Below are 15,766 nucleotides of genomic sequence, written 5' to 3'. Positions count from 1 at the left end.
TCTGTTTTTTGGGGCTACAAGAAGCTCAGACTGCACTCTACTAGCAGCTACCTGATTGAAAGACGTTTCCTTGAGAGTCTGGGGCCCACGCTCCATCATAGCATGAAGTGGCTCCAGCACCTCAAACATTCCCTTCACATTCCTCTCTCCAAAGTACAGACGGGATGCCTCTTCCAGCCCTTCATGCCACATCTCATGCCAGAGGATGGCTACACGGATCAGCTCTTCACTCACCTGGATTAGGATAGGGAAGATAATAAATTCCTATGGGGGAAAAAACTGCATGAACGCAGAGAGGCTTAAAAGTATTAGACTACTTTCACCTTGAGAATGGTTTCACCTACTCCCTGCTGGTGGCTAGAGGAAGCCACACGAATTTTTCCCAATTGTCTACTTGATAAACTCTCTCCTGTGAGTACCCCACTGGACTACTATAAACTGATTTGCTCACCTGCCAATATGTTTGCAATCACATGAAGTTTGCCTCATAATATATTCCTGTCTTTCAGTTATTCATTAAGAATTTAGCAAATCGAGATAAACCGGCCCCTTCCCCCAAAACAAGTCAGACTTGGGATGTTCTGTTTCCCTTTCTCATTAAATTAAAGTTTCTCTTTTTGAGGTCAATGATTCCCTTTCCCCATTTTCCTCACCTCCCCAGGTTCATCTGTGACAAACATCACAACCCCAATATTTAAAGGTTATGGTCCCATCACACTAGAAAGTCTCCTTGAGACTGTGTACTCTCACACTATCATTCCTTCCCAACAAATTAATCATACTCAGAATCAACTAATCTAACATTTTTAAAAACTAACATTTTTCTTTGGTTTAATGGGAGAAAATATTGCTACAAGAACAGACCAAAAAACCCCTTAATATGGCTGGTACATCAGTCCATGGAATGATTCTTTATTGACCGTACACAGAGCACTCACCATCATTGCCTGCTGTACCAGAGTGTTACTGTGCTCACACATGTTTTTCAGGATCTTATTGGCAGCATTGTGGCGTGCAGTTGTGGTGGATTTTGAGGCCACAGTCAAGGGGTAGATCAAAGCCTATGACACACATCACACAGTGATAATTTATAACTGCACACACACAACAGGGGCTGCATAGATCAAGAGATTAACAAGACTAAAACAAAACAAGTCCAAGTACATAGAAGCCAGGTGACAAGCCTGGTTCAATACCATTCTACTAAGAAATGACAGTTTTGCGCAGAAAAAGTAACTCATTTATTGAAATGGATAACTTAAGGATTAAACATATTTGTTTTTCCATCAGAAAGTAACATTATCTGAAACGCTTGGATTTTCACTGATCAGGTAGCAGGATAATTCCACTGGTGATGAACTGGTGCCAAAAACTTCTAGAGGAACAGAAAATTCTCCTCCCCAGCATGCTAGGACAGATTCTCTACACCAAGGTAGGAAATGCAGCTAGTACGTTAGCAGCAGCTACTGTTCATTAACAGTAATAATTACTTAATGGAGTTAGATTTAAGGAAGCAATTTTCACCATCAGGTGTCCCAACAGACAGAGAGGACTTTAAATTCTGCCTGGTCTCTATGCTGCATGTCTCATCTGCCCCTCATTTCCATCTTTCCTGTGAGGGGGCTGAGGGAATAAATCTTTCAGGGGAATGAGTAAGCTATTCAGGAGAGGAAGCAGTAATAAAGCTCTTTTGATATAAACTATAACCAGTCCTGTGCCAGCATCTGCTCCTCACATCTTTGCTCCCTAGTCACTCTCATTATAAACATCTAATAGAATAAGGAAGGTTTACTTGACCAAGACTCTATTGAGATTCTTCCTCAAGGCCACAGCTTACCTGCGGGTGATATCTTCCAATATCTGTGAGGAGCTGGTGAATAAGGCGCCCCACTAAAGGCCGAGGGGTATCGATTCTTGCAATGAGCTGAGGGATCACCTGATAGCAAAGGTGAGAAAATAAAAATCCCCGTCACACTTGCACGTATAGTTCACAAGCTGCTCAGTCCAACCAATCTCCTCAGAGACCTCTAAGGCTCTGTTTGTCCACCGCAAAGTAGCCAGAGATCCCAGCACGCATTCTACCAACTAGATACAAAGATCCAAATGGTGATATCAGAGGGACAGAACAGCTATGTGAGATGATGACTATCATGTGCAACCAGTCCCTTGTGGTAGATGTTAATTCTTGCACACAGTGATGGATGATACCCCCGTTCCAAACTGTTGCAGGCTTCTCCCACACCTTGAAGGAGGGTAAATGTAAAGTAAATAAAAAATGGAGCCTCTTGTATGAAGTGCAGTCTATAAAGTCATCCTGAAATGGACTGAGGGTCTGGATTACAGAAGAGTAGCACATCACTGCACGTTATCTCTAACTTTAAAATCCCTCATCCTTTCTCTTTCTCTGGCACTAATCAGCTCAGACAGGCATCTGGGAATGCTGCTCCAGTTTCTGTCCAAGGTGCTTATTAAAAGAGTTACAATTCCTGCTGTGAGCACCCTGCTTTCATCAGGTCACGTACAGAGGTTCCTTTGGCAGGGTGCCATTTGGGATATTACAGTCATTGAGATTCCAAAGGGCTAGGTAAGACAAAGTTAGGTCAGAAGTGGAATCTACCCCAGCCCCTCCCACACCTTACCTGCAGCCAGGTGTCTATTTGGATTGCCTTGACCCCTTCAACCAGAGCTTCATTGACATCAGGCCAGTGACCATAGTCAAACCATAGAGTAAGAACCCTGAAGAAAGAAAAACAGGACATTCCAGTGTCCTGTTTTCAGAACCCACAGCAGTCTCTTCTTCCCCCCAACCAAGAGCATGTGGTTATAAACAAGCTTGGACTGAATGTTCAGTCTTCAACTTGTTTAGCTGTACGTGAAGAGAGCAGGTACATGTTACAGGGAGTCCTAAAGTGAGCGAGTTCTAGCAGCTTGATTTTGTTTGGTATGTGCTTTACTAGGTACCTGAGAGTATCCTGTAGATTGTTGCCTCGAGACAGAGAGATAGAGCGGAAGAAACCCTGGACAGCAGGGACTGTATACAGCAAGAGGGTCTTGGACAAATCCTGTGGGAATGAAAATAGCTGCCTTAGTTCTACAAAAGCAGCTGATGGTGAAGGATGTAGTACCCCATGTTCTTTCCTCACCACCTCCCCTGCAGTGCAACAGCAGCTAGGGTTCTTATTATACTTGAATTTATGGGCAAAAATTATAAAACACGAAGAAGAACTAAAACTTTCTGCTTCAAATTATACTTCCTATAATGTGTGTCAAAGGTCCTATAATGTGTGCTTCAAATTATACCTCCTATGATGTGTGTCATTAGAGACTTCCCAGACAGGAAAGTTGCTTGATATGCCTTTGAAACAATGCACCCATCAAGTGGCGCCACTCATCCCCAGCAGGCAGGCAGGCAGGAAGGGCCGTACCTCCGTGACTTTCTTTTGCACAGGAGATGGAAGGGGACTGTTCTCTGTGCTCTCTGCCTCGCTGTCGCTGTTGCTGCCCTCCGTGTTGGCACTGGTGATGCTGGTTCCACTGACATGACGCAGCTTCTTCTTCTCATCTCTGGCCTGGTTCTGATGCTTGTAGTGAAGCACAGCCTCAAAGTTCATCACTGCCCAAGCGTGCCAGGCCTGACGATGGGAGAGCAGAATATCAATAGGAATCCCCAGAACGATGAAGCCTCTACACAGCCCCCACTTTCTAGTGATTAAAGGATCCCTGCTGCAGCAGAATTAAATCATGCCCCATTCCCCACCTCATCAAAGATCAAACTGAAGAGCTAAAATTCAAGACAAGGGGAAGTATGAGGAAATGAAATATAAGGAGAGGACAATGAGGGAGAGACAGAAGGGTAGGTGCTGAGGAGCAGGCTGCCCAAGGGGCTATCTGGTCTCAAATGTATAGGAACTCCTCAAATTCCTCAAAGGAGCTTCTGGCTTCACAGTGGAAATCCTATAGAATTACAACACTTTGTGGAGCAAATTTAAACACTTCCCCATAGATTAATTTCCGTCGTTTACCTAAGGAGCCATAATTAACCCACAAGAGAGAAGATCCCAAATGTGACAGCATGGGTTGAACTGCAGTCCCGTTCCACTGGTCAGCAAACATCAGCAGTTGCATTTTGACCTGAGCTGCAGGGTCACTTACACTGGGGTCAGTGATATACCAGTGTCTAGGCTATTTTAGGAGGGCAGAAGGTTATATGGGCCGCACAACATTGTATTGCGTTGCGCTGTATTTTGGGATACAGCACTCGTTATAGTGCCTCCGCAGTTTAGTAATGAGTTCTCTCCATGGCTACCTTGTACCAGTTGCGGTCGTGCTCGGTTGAGGCACTGTAGTACTGCAGGACTTTGGGGATAGTGCTCTCATTGATGCCTTGCAGATTAAGCTGCCACTCTCCCAGTTTCAGGAAACACCTGAAAAAGCCAGGGAAATGATTAACCCTAAAACAGAACAAGCACTAAGAAATCAGACTGTCGGTTTAAAATGCAGAATTCTAGTCCAAGCTCTGAAAACCCATTCGACAAGCCACCTTTAAACACGGATGGGGAAGAGCTACACTGTAGCTGAAGTAGCTCACAAGGGTCAAGACTCCAAAGGTTCTGTTTCTAAACTCTGCCACTAACTTGCTTTGATTCTGGCCAAGTCACGAACTCTCTGCGCCTTAGTATACCCAGTTACACGATGAAGCTAGTAAGTGTCCACAGGGGCATCAGGAGGCTTAATTAATGTTCATAAAATGTTCTGAAATCCTCATATGAAACTCTCAATACAGGGGACACTGTCACCATATGAGGTGCCTGACATAATGTACTGAATGGCCGCAGATACAAGCATCACATAACCCACCCACCGCCAGCAGGCCCTGAGGGAAAGCACTATGAAAACCAGTCACTAGGGGGCATGGAGACTAGTCTTGGCCAGAGCCAAGAATCACTGTTTACTCCTGCCCCAAGGACAGGAACTAAAATATATTCATTGCAAAAGGAGGGATGCTCTGAAAGGTTTAATGCTTAGGTCCCTCGGGAAGCTTTAAGTGTCACAGTAATGCAGCCCAGTCCTTTCTACCGCTTTCGATTTTCAGTGAGTGTTACACAGGAAAAATTCAGTGCTGAACTCATCAGCACTTGCCTTTCAAGCTAGATCATGACAGGTGGTCTAGGAAGAGAATGGCTGTTATAGACCTCTCATTCTGGAAAAAAGATACAGTTAAGAAAAAATACAGGTCCTTTTTAAAGTTCCCTTCAGCAGTAAAACATCATCATCATCTTTTGATCATTCAGTTTCTTACTCGAACAGGAAATGATAGAATCTCCAGGCCCCAAGAACTCAGAAGGGAAACTGACATTTTTACTAGATGTATTTTTAATGTAACACTATTTTTTAAGAGGCTACCTCAAGCTGGGCACCCAGTTGTCAGATGCACAGCTGCACCGAGTGCCTGAGCTGCCAAAAGCTTGGATGCGGCCAGGCTGAGTCAGCCATGTGGAAAGTGTTTCTTTACTGCTGACTGGAACCCCCCAAAAACAAAGAATTAGTCATGCTGGGACCTCTGGCTTCTTCAATCAATCAGCCACACTGCAGGAAAAATACAACCAGCTGCCTGAGACAAACACAAGCTTGCTTAAATGGTGTCTCAGTGTCATTAACCTCTGTCATTCAGCAGAGCCTCTGAATTCGCAGAAGGTTTAGCTGCTGGAATTACACACTGGACAGGCATGTGACATAACACAACTGGCCTCTATCGGCAAAATGAAGACAACTCTGGCCCTCCCCATTCTAAGTGGAATTGCTGTTCTTGTATTTTCTGCAAGGATTCTGCAACCTCAGAATCTGTGCTGGTGGCAATAACCAGGCACTGGACCTCAAAGGACACGGTACTAACCGTGCCATGAGTTTGTGGAGTTCCTGCTTGTGCTGCTGGTCTTCGGTTGCGATGGCATGCTGTGCTTGTTGCTGCATTGTCTGCACAAAGTGCTGCATATGCTGGAAGGCATCGATCTGCAATTGGATGTCGACAGTATGAATGTATGAGTTAAATACAGCTTCACAAGGGAGAAGGCTATCCATTAGAAATAAAGGTATTAATGGGAGCCAAAGCAGATCTTCATTTTCCCCTCAATGCCCTCTAACCATTTACACCCATATGGAGTAACTTTGCTCTATATGATGGATGTATAAATGGATTTATTCTATGTTCTTTCATGGCACCTATCAGTCTTTAGCATGCATGAACCTTGAATCGCCACCTCACAAATTTGGCAACTGAACTGCTACTCAGGACTTAACTTCAGTGGACTCACCTTCATCTCATACATTCAGCGAAAAGCATGGCTGTAGAGACATGCCCTAGCACTATGTTGTTAAGGCCAACAAACCCTGACTCTGGCGACCTGAAAAAGTCAACTCTACAAATGAGAACCTTCAACTGAGAAGGGTCTACTGCTGGGCCTGGAAAATTTGATTTTAGGAACTGAACAAAAGCCTCTCCACTGATTTGCCATAGGACATTGGGGCAAATTCCAGATTATCCAGGACGTCAATGAATGTAACCAGCACCTTGAAATTCACTTGGAAGCAAAGAGGTGGCTAATGCAGAGCACACATTCTTACGTAATCTGGTGGCCCACCAAATTTAGGAGGGATTTTGTAATCTGTAAATATGTCAGAATGGCAAGCAGATTGATGGTACCGGAGATTACGGGAAGCCCATCTAAAACACACTTTGCTTGAGAAAACTGGTTTGAGGGAAAACTGCCTAAGGAAACTCACAGCTTCTTGGGCTTCCCTGTTCTCCCCTTAGACTCCAGGCCTGGCTCATAATGCCAGTCCTGAACTACTGTAGATCTTTAACTAGTTGAAAGGTCCAGAGTTGTCTGCAGGTTGTTTTGGAAGCCTCATGGAACAGCATATGGCTCTTTTGCTGAAGGTTTAGAGAGAGTTTAGTGCGGAAGCAGCTCCTGATAGCAAGATTTGGGAAAAAATACTTTCAACTCAATGAAAAAAAAATTAAAAGCAGGAAAAATTGAAGTTAAAAGTCAAAAGAGGTATCTGCGCTCCACTGGAAGCAATTAAACCTAAAGCCCTTGAAATCTAAAAGGTCTCTTCAGGTCAGGAACTGCACAGTGGGCTATTAAGAGGCCAATTTGTTTCTCTTCTGTCTATGGGAATGAGCATTTTTCTCATTAACGGAGCTATTTAAGAGGGTGAGACAGGAGCCACCTGAATTGGAATGACTCATCAGCTCAGTGCAAATGTCAACCTTACTTTACAGCATGCTGAATTCAATCAACCATCAGGAAAAAGGGTTTTAACCGAGAGGCAGAACCTGGAAAATTGTCATGCTGCTAATCCGAACACAGGGATAGCAGAGGGATCTTTATGTGGCTAATAAGATACCCATCCCCATCAAGTATCTGCCAGTAAAATGGTAGTACTCTTCTGCTGAATGTAATTAAGGTTTATCTAAAATGGGTGAAGACATACTTTTAAAATCTGATGCTCCCACCTCCCATTACTACCCATGCCTGGCAATCTGCTTCCCCTGGTCACCATATAGAATAAAACTCTTCTGTTTCAATTGACATGAATTCTAAGGCAATGAACTCCAGAGTTATCAAAGTTGGCAGTTTATTTAAACACGTGGATTTATAAATCAATGTGCAGTTTTGTAGTGGGAGGAATCTCTTTGGCCTGCAGTGGCTGGCAAAAGTCTTTGCTAGGAGAGGTTTTGTGGGGTTTATTCTCTCACTACAGCCCTTCTCAGAGAAAGGCTAATATTAGTCTATAGGTGCTGAGTGGAAGGTCACCATCTAGACCTCATTTTGTCTTTCAGTGGATTTGGGAGGTGTCAAGTTAGAAGCAGACAGCTAACAACAGAGCAAGTTTCAGGCAAGTTATGACTTATTCCAAACCTGAGTGTGGCAGGAGAAAACTCAGCCTTCTACGACTACAGATCTGCACTAAAAGTCAGACAGCCACATCGAGGTTACATGCCTGGTCACATAACATTCTACAAACAGCCATATGTCTGCACGTGTTCTATTTCATAGATTCATAATAAAAAAAACAACCACCACCATTCCATCAGTTAGTCCATCCCCCAGCAATACAAGAATGTTCCCACATTTTCAGTGTTTTGTCCAGATAAACACAGGCATCCAAATTTTCTAGATTGCAGTCCCTGTCACATTGTAAACTGGCTTCTGCTAGGACAGTGCTGCAGCTCTAGCCTGCATTTCAAAAATCAAGCACTTACATTTAAAAGGTGTGCAAAGAGCCTATTTAATAGTCATGGGTCTATGTCTCCAAACAGAACAGAGCTCACAACCAATGCTGAAACTTACATGCAGTTTGAATACTGTCCTTGGGATGGGGTATTGCTTACACAGCACTATAAATATACACAGAGCTTTACAAACTAGAAACAGAGAGGCATAGTCCCTGCACCAAAGAGGCTATCTAATGCAATAAAGAGAGAGAACAGTTCAGGTATTGGAGGGGGTGTCTCTGACCCTGTCCTCCCTCTCCTTCAGTCTTCACTGTCTTCTTCTATTGTGTCATACTGAAGCGCCTTGATCTCATGACCCTGCGTAATCTTGTCTCAGCTTCTTCCTGTCCGCTCATGCCCTCTTTCATACGCCACACAATCCTTTCTCCAGCTGCTTCTCTTACTCTCTGCACACCTTCTTTCATGCTGCTCTCTACAACTGTCCCTCACACCGTGCCTACCAAGCACCTTCTTTTGCCATCACAGATCAAGTAGAAGACTTGAAAGCATTAATCAGAGGTCCCCTTTCCCTTACATAGGCAGTCAGTGGGGATGAGACATACCTGGAGGTATGACCGAGAATGATACCATGGAGATACCTCATGGCATTTATTGAATAGAGTAGGAGACCGCTCTGGTGCAAAAGTGAGTTGCACTCTGTTCTACACATAGGCAGCTCCTTCTGCTTTTTACATTTAACGGAAGGGTGGTGAGACTAAGTGCTTGCAAATGGCACAGTCCCAGAGCTGGCAAGCCCAAAGACAGAAAAAATGAAAAAGACATGGTAGAACATTTGAGAATAAACAGGGGCTTTAATGTATATTAAAAAAGATAAGCCATCCAGTCTAGAGCTTACTGGATTTGAGTATGTAAACTCTCTGTGTTGCAACGTTAGAACATTCATCCCAGGCTCCTCACAACCAAGTTATTCTCCTGACAAAGCCCTAGGTACTTTCCAGCTGTCTCTTGGTTGGATGTTTTCATCTGTTGAATGTTTTAATCCATACCCATCACAAAAATCTATTTTGCCTTTTCTTTATTGAGGCTGCAACCATTTTTCTTGTTTTTTTTTTTTTTACTGGCCCTCACCATGGGGGTACGTGTGTGACTGACAGACCAAGAGTCCGGGGCTGCTTGTGGTGAGTGGAAAGGATTCTGAGGCTCTAAATAAGAACACGTACCTTGCGGGCACTCTTCCACATGTGTTTCATGTAGGCATATGTCACTTGGGGATGAACAGTTGGCAACGGGTGATCCAGCTGTCGAGACGGGTCTACTCCCAGGAGCAGTACAAGCGTCTTGTGGGCCAAAGCCTTGAAAGAATGACAAATCAAAAACCAGGTTACAACAAACTTGCTTTCACCTCTACACGCCCTTGTTCATAACAGTCTCTAATGACAACCACTTAAAGTGACATTGCTTCTCTGTACTAAGGCGGACATAGGCAGGTCACGTCATGCAGAAAGTGCAGCTGTGCCCTGGAACATGTGCAAGGCTACACTTCCACGGTATGCCCATGTGAGTTGCATATATTGTGACAAAGTTCCTGCTCTACCTTCGTGGGTCTTGCGCTTATTGGTGGATTTGCTTGCCTTGGAGCTTCACGGCAGCCCTCAGCTTGGCCGTTTTTCTGAATTCACAGTCCAGGTCGACTCCTCCTGGTGTCTGATGATGCTTGTACACCTCAGTCCTCCAACAGTCCACGTTCTCACTCTCAGCTCCTCACACGCACACCACAAACTGAAGTGAGCTCCTTTTTAAAACCCAGGTGCCCTGATTAGCCTGCCTTAATTGATTCTAGCAGGTTCTTGATTGGCTGCAGGTGTTCTAATCAGCCTGTCTTAATTGTCTCCAGAAGGTTCCTGATTGTTCTGGAACCTTCCCTGTTACCTTACCCAGGGAAAAGGGACCTACTTAGCCTGGGGCTTATATATCTGCCTTCTATTATTCTCCTATAGCCATCTGGCCCAACCCTGTCACAATATATAATATCTGATTTAACAATTCTGCATGGTCACCGTGGAGAAGTATCCCCAGGTCACACAGTCTCTCCCCGTACCTTGTGTTAGTATTTCATCATTTACACCGACATTCTCAGTACAGAACCCAGTTTACAATAACTGTCAAACTAGAGGTTATGGATTGCGGCAGAGAACAGTGGCTCTGAAGCAATTTAGAACAAGCTTCTGTGCTCAAAGGCCACCTGGGACATGGAACAAGTTGTCAGAAAGTAGTAAGCAACTGTATCAATACACAGGGGAGAGGGATGTGGTTTGGTAAAACATAAGAGAGAAATGGTACCGCTGTTATCTGTATTGAGGGTTATGGAGAGATACACACTCCAGCATCCAGATTACTATTTCCTGTATTTACAAGGATAACCGCCCCATCCCCACAACAGACCATATATTTTCTGCTGGCCCTAGATGTTATGTTTTCAAGTCAGTAGCCAATAAAGAGCGGGAATTCTTTGTGGTTTATGTTTCTTTTTGGTAATAAATATAATTGAGGATACTGCCCAAACTAGGAGCTTAACAAGGATACTAACATAACTATTTAGATATGATTGAAAGTGCAATGTAAGAGCCACGTGTTACTAATACTAACACTATTACGTTAAAGTTTTCAGACCCAGCATGGGAACAGAACTTGGCTGTAAGTCTCTCTTAGGATGACTATTTGTCCCCTGATGACAGTGGTTTCCCACAGACTTCCGACTCACCAGTCTCCCACTCTTGCCACATAGGCTGGCATACTTGAGCCAGGTTCTCATGTCCTCGTGAGGGTTGACAACGAGAGACCGGACCATAAGTATTCTCTGCCAGTCCTCTACAATCCGCTGGCAGCCCTGGGAAAAGAAGTGCAGACAGAACCTATTAATGTTCTCTTTTCCACAGGGACCATTCCTCCATAACCAAAGACCTGAAGAGCCTGTCCCCAAGATTAGAATGACTGCTGTACCCATATTTCACAGCAGACAGACACCTGGCACTAATTGGCTGCATTCTTAACTGCTATGTGTGAATGAGGATAAGTCCCTGAGCCTCATACTCAATAGTCAACCTCATTAGATGCCAGCTGGTTGCTCCAAGTCTAATGACATTCTCTAATGGAAAAAGGAGAGACCTTTTACAGCAGAAGCAGATCCAAAAGCAGAGCTGTTACTTCTGCACTGTCAAAACAACAAGGCAAGGATTTCACAACGTTTCCGAACCCAGATTCAAACTTTATTTTTGGTTTCAACAGTGACTAGTTCCAACATGAGAAGGTACAAAAACAAAAAAGTTCTGAAAGCTGCAAAGAGATATTTTTGTTATTGACCTTTTCCTTCCCCTACTTGTTGCTGTTTTTTTACAGACGCTGACGTGATTTTGACGACACTCTGCCAGAAACTGCATTGCCAACTGCTAAAGCAGGCGTTGTCTGGTTACTGTCTACCTGTGCTGAGTGCCACAATAGCTTCAAGTCCAACAGAGCAGATAAGACAGGATCTGGCCCTGAAGCTGAAGGGTGCATGGATACGTCCAGAGAGTTAGGTCTTGTCTACACTACAAAATTAAGGCGACCTAAATTAGGTCCAAGTACAGCCACCACAGTAATTACTGCAGTGGTTCATGTCCATACTTTGTTCCCTCTGTCAGCTCACAGTTGGAGCCTTCTTGCCCTGGGGCTGCCAGGCTCTAGCTGTGAGCCCCAGGGTGGCGAGAAGGGGACCTCTAGCTGAGCCCTGCACGAGGCTGACAGCCACCAGGTGACGTAAGTAACGCACTGGGTTGCACTAACTACATCGACCTACGCACTATGCCTCTTGCGGCGGTGGAGTTATTAGGTTGGCCTCATGGGCGACTTACATCGGTGGGAGCAACGTTGCACTGTAGACACTTACAGAGTTTGGTTGATGTAAGCTGCCTTACACCGACCTAACTCTGTAGTGTAGACCAAGCCTCAGATGCAAAATTGCGGGTGGCAATGCACATATCTGATTGCTACTGGCCACCCACTGGGGCTTGGGCTGACGGGGTTGATCAAGTTCTTAAGGGTGGGATAAATGAGCTTTAAGAGGCCTCTAAGTCTTTATGAGGCCTCTGAAGTTTAGATGGATGCAGGACTGACTTAGACTTAATCCATCCCAGAGATCTATGGTAGACTGTGCCCACTGGAGACAAGCACAAATTTTGTAACAGCAAGGGATTCTATCTGGAAGCAGCAACACAAATCTGCTTCTTTACAGGCAAGTCAAATGCTCAATCAGCATGTGATCTTGAAGGGAAAATCTCATACCAAGGGAAAAAAAGTCTTCTCATCTCTAATTAAATAGCTAAGTACCCCACTGACTTTTCAAAACTGGGTGCACGCAAATTAGACAGAAAAGCCTGTTCCTTGAAGCCCTCCCTAATGCCCAAATCAACCTTCCACCAAATCATCTAACAGGCATTTTATAATTATTACTAAGACACAATAAAATGTACAAGAACTGTATGTACTGTTTTCAGGACCATAAACAGTTTTACTCGTAGACATTACTCTCCCCATCACACTCAGCCTCTCCTCTCCAGAAGAATGTTCTCAGCTTTTCCAGACAAGAATGCAGTTTGGAAGCAAAAAGCATTGTCACAGCTCCCTAAATAGTTGAAATGTTCACAGTAGCAACAGGTAAACACCCTTCAGTGTGGGGGCCCATATAGCAGTGAGAATTCTCCCTCCAGATGGAACACTGAAGTCCAATGCAGTTTATACACTTCATTCTGACTATAATTTTCCCCCCTGAGAGGAACATCTCTCTGGACAATGCCAGAAGGTACTGTATGTGTTACTTCATGTACAGGCCCACCCTCTCACAGAAAAGCTCCCTCCAGAAAGGATACCCACTCAAAATATTTAGGTGGTCTTAAGTCCTGGCACGTGTCTTGGGCTTATGCTGTCTAGGCAAAAGATGCATTAGCTTTCCAATGGAATTGGCGAAAGTTCCCTTGCTTGGGGCACTTAAAAAGGTGGACAGGACAATCAGTGGAGAATAATAGAGGAACAATCCTGCACTGCCCAGGTGGGGTGGATACGGTGACCTAAAATGCTAGGAAATTTCTATTAGCGAGACAAGGTGAGTAAGGTAATATCCCAGCAACGGATATTACCTCACTTCACCTTGTCTATCTAACATACTGGGACCAACACGGCTGCAACACCACTGCATACAGGACATTTCTATGACTCTTTGCACACTGATGCAGCGTCTTTTTTCTCAGTATTACTCATCCCAATCATTCCATCATGTGGCATAAACAGAACATTCATTTATATTTAACATGCAAACATGAAAATGAAAGAAGAGGAGTGGAGAAGTGTAATATTCTAGCACCCGAAAGCTAGACAGAAAGTTTGTACAAGCGGCCCTGCAGGTTTCACTAAAACCTTTACTCCACTCAGATCTCTTTAGAACCTGCTTTGGAGCAAGCAAATTTGAAAGATCCTGTGCCAGGCTTTAAAATGAGCACATACACCATGGCGGTGGCCAGAGGCATTAAATACATGCTGAGGACACGTCTGTAAAGAAGAGAGAGAGCAGATTGTTATGCTGTGGGGGGACACAGAGCCTGATTGTCAGAAGTGCTGAGCACTCACAACTCTAACAGACATCAATGGGAGCTGTGGGTGCGCACTGCGTGAGCATCTGTGCCACCGGCAGGAGGTATACAGAGGTTTATAGCAGTCTCTGGTAGATTTACCTGCAGCCTCTCCCACCATATCTGGCGGATGATCTCGCGTCGTTCTGGTACGAGTTTATACTGGATAACCTCTTCCAGCTCTGATAGCATCTGGCACGATACCATAGCCTGAACGAAACAATCACATTCCATCCCGATCAATGCACAGTGAATCCAGGACTAAAGATCAGCACTTGGCCTAAAAACCTTGGGGTTATCTACTGACCAAGAGAGAAAGAACAGGCAGTTGCCATTCAGGTACCTTGATAATCCACTGTCTTCTAGGTTTCCTCAAACTGCTGCAACAAAACCCCCAATTCTGATTTGTGGGGGGAACTACAGGGAATTTCATCTCCATCGTCACTTGAGCCTGAGCCTCCCCCACCAATGCTTCTAAACGTTGACCTTAAGGATGACTTTCCACTGGGGTGTGGAGAAGTGAAAGCTGAGCTTTTCCACACGGAGACAGAACTAACCACAAAACTCGACCAGGGCAGAGGTAAGGGTTGGTAGTGGGGTGCTGAATCCCAGTGTTCAGTCAGTCACATTTTTCTCTCTCTGCTTCTCAGTGGATTCAGACCCTTTTCCAAAAAGCCACAATCCCCACATACAAGAGCCATTTAAGTCTGTGGGTCCGTGTGGCCTGCATAGGCCTTTATATTTGATACACAAATACAGTCAGGAAGCTCTGAGCTTATATAAATAGCCTAAACTAACATGAAGGCTGCAGGTCAGATACTCACCCCATAGGCCCGACTGTAACTCTCTCCTGCCATGGCGGTCAGCTCAGCATCTAGCAGGTCTCTGGCCTTGTCAATGCACTGAAACGGAAGCGGAGACTTCAGGGGTGTGCCTTGTCCACAGATAGTAACAGTTCACACTAACACTCAACTGTCCACTCTCTATTTTCCCACAAGGAAGGTTGGAGCCACCCCAAACTCCAACAGGCACCCGAAAAGGAGTGTCACCTATAGGGAGAATTAGCTCTAAAATGGAAACTAACAGAAAACTGGAGAATCCAACGGCGAGTATGGGGGAAAAACTGGGACTTGCATTTATAATCTAAACATGTGTCCTGTCTATGGAAGTTTGGATTTGCTAAAGCCCCTCATACATAGACTGCGTCACCAGTGTTTGGCGTGCTTTTGACCCCAGTGTCCTTGCAAAGCCCAACTGTAACATTTATAAGGGAAGGAGGAGTTGGGATTTTGGTAATAAGTGTGAAACAACCAGTTACAGAAAAGCCTCAGGAGCTTTGTTTCTTTGACAGCGTGCAGGTATCTAAGGCCATGTCTACATTTACAAGCTTCCAGCGGCACAGCTGTACCGATACAGCTGTGCCACTGTAAGAACACTTGTGTAGCCGCATTATGCTGACGGGAGAGAGCTCTCCCACTGACATAACAAAACAGCTCAACAAATGGCAGGAGAATGTCTCCCGCCGACACAGCACTGTGCACACAAGTGTCTATGCCGGCAAAACTTGTCTCACTCAGGGAGGTGTTTTTTTCACACTCCTGAGCAACAAAAGTTTTGTTGACATAAGTGCTAGTGTAGACCTGGACTTAGATGGACTTCACAGCTTTACACGCCCCAGTAACGTCTTACGAATGTTCTAGACCCTGCAAACCCCACATCTCTCAGTACAAAGACGACACTCTGAGTGCATGAAACAAGGCCCTGCTCTGGTGCCATTAATTATATAATCTCTCATCCGTAACTTTTCCCTTTCAAAATGTTAAAGGTTAATTACAAACCCTCATTCATTAAACACTAGGCCCATTTT

At 44.6% G+C, this 15,766-nt stretch overlaps 1 protein-coding gene across 2 annotated transcripts in view; it reads right to left on the bottom strand.

The window, feature by feature from the left end:
- MTOR (mechanistic target of rapamycin kinase) overlaps positions 1–15,766 on the bottom strand; it is a 102,967-nt gene that overhangs the window by 13,268 nt on the left and 73,933 nt on the right. For both annotated transcript variants that reach the window (XM_074934077.1, XM_074934078.1), the window contains 12 exons: positions 14,724–14,801; positions 14,002–14,109; positions 11,001–11,126; positions 9,460–9,591; positions 5,894–6,009; positions 4,307–4,424; positions 3,426–3,632; positions 2,962–3,062; positions 2,640–2,736; positions 1,838–1,936; positions 939–1,061; positions 52–234 (listed from right to left, as the gene is read on the bottom strand). In XM_074934077.1, the coding sequence (XP_074790178.1) occupies positions 52–234; positions 939–1,061; positions 1,838–1,936; positions 2,640–2,736; positions 2,962–3,062; positions 3,426–3,632; positions 4,307–4,424; positions 5,894–6,009; positions 9,460–9,591; positions 11,001–11,126; positions 14,002–14,109; positions 14,724–14,801 (1,488 nt within the window). The remainder of the gene's footprint in view (positions 1–51; positions 235–938; positions 1,062–1,837; positions 1,937–2,639; positions 2,737–2,961; positions 3,063–3,425; positions 3,633–4,306; positions 4,425–5,893; positions 6,010–9,459; positions 9,592–11,000; positions 11,127–14,001; positions 14,110–14,723; positions 14,802–15,766) is intronic.

This window comes from Natator depressus, chromosome 18, assembly GCF_965152275.1.
Source record: "Natator depressus isolate rNatDep1 chromosome 18, rNatDep2.hap1, whole genome shotgun sequence".
Classification (NCBI taxonomy): domain Eukaryota; kingdom Metazoa; phylum Chordata; order Testudines; family Cheloniidae; genus Natator; species Natator depressus.
The sequence above is the reverse complement of the archived record's forward strand: the minus strand, read 5'-3'. Positions and strand labels throughout refer to the sequence as shown.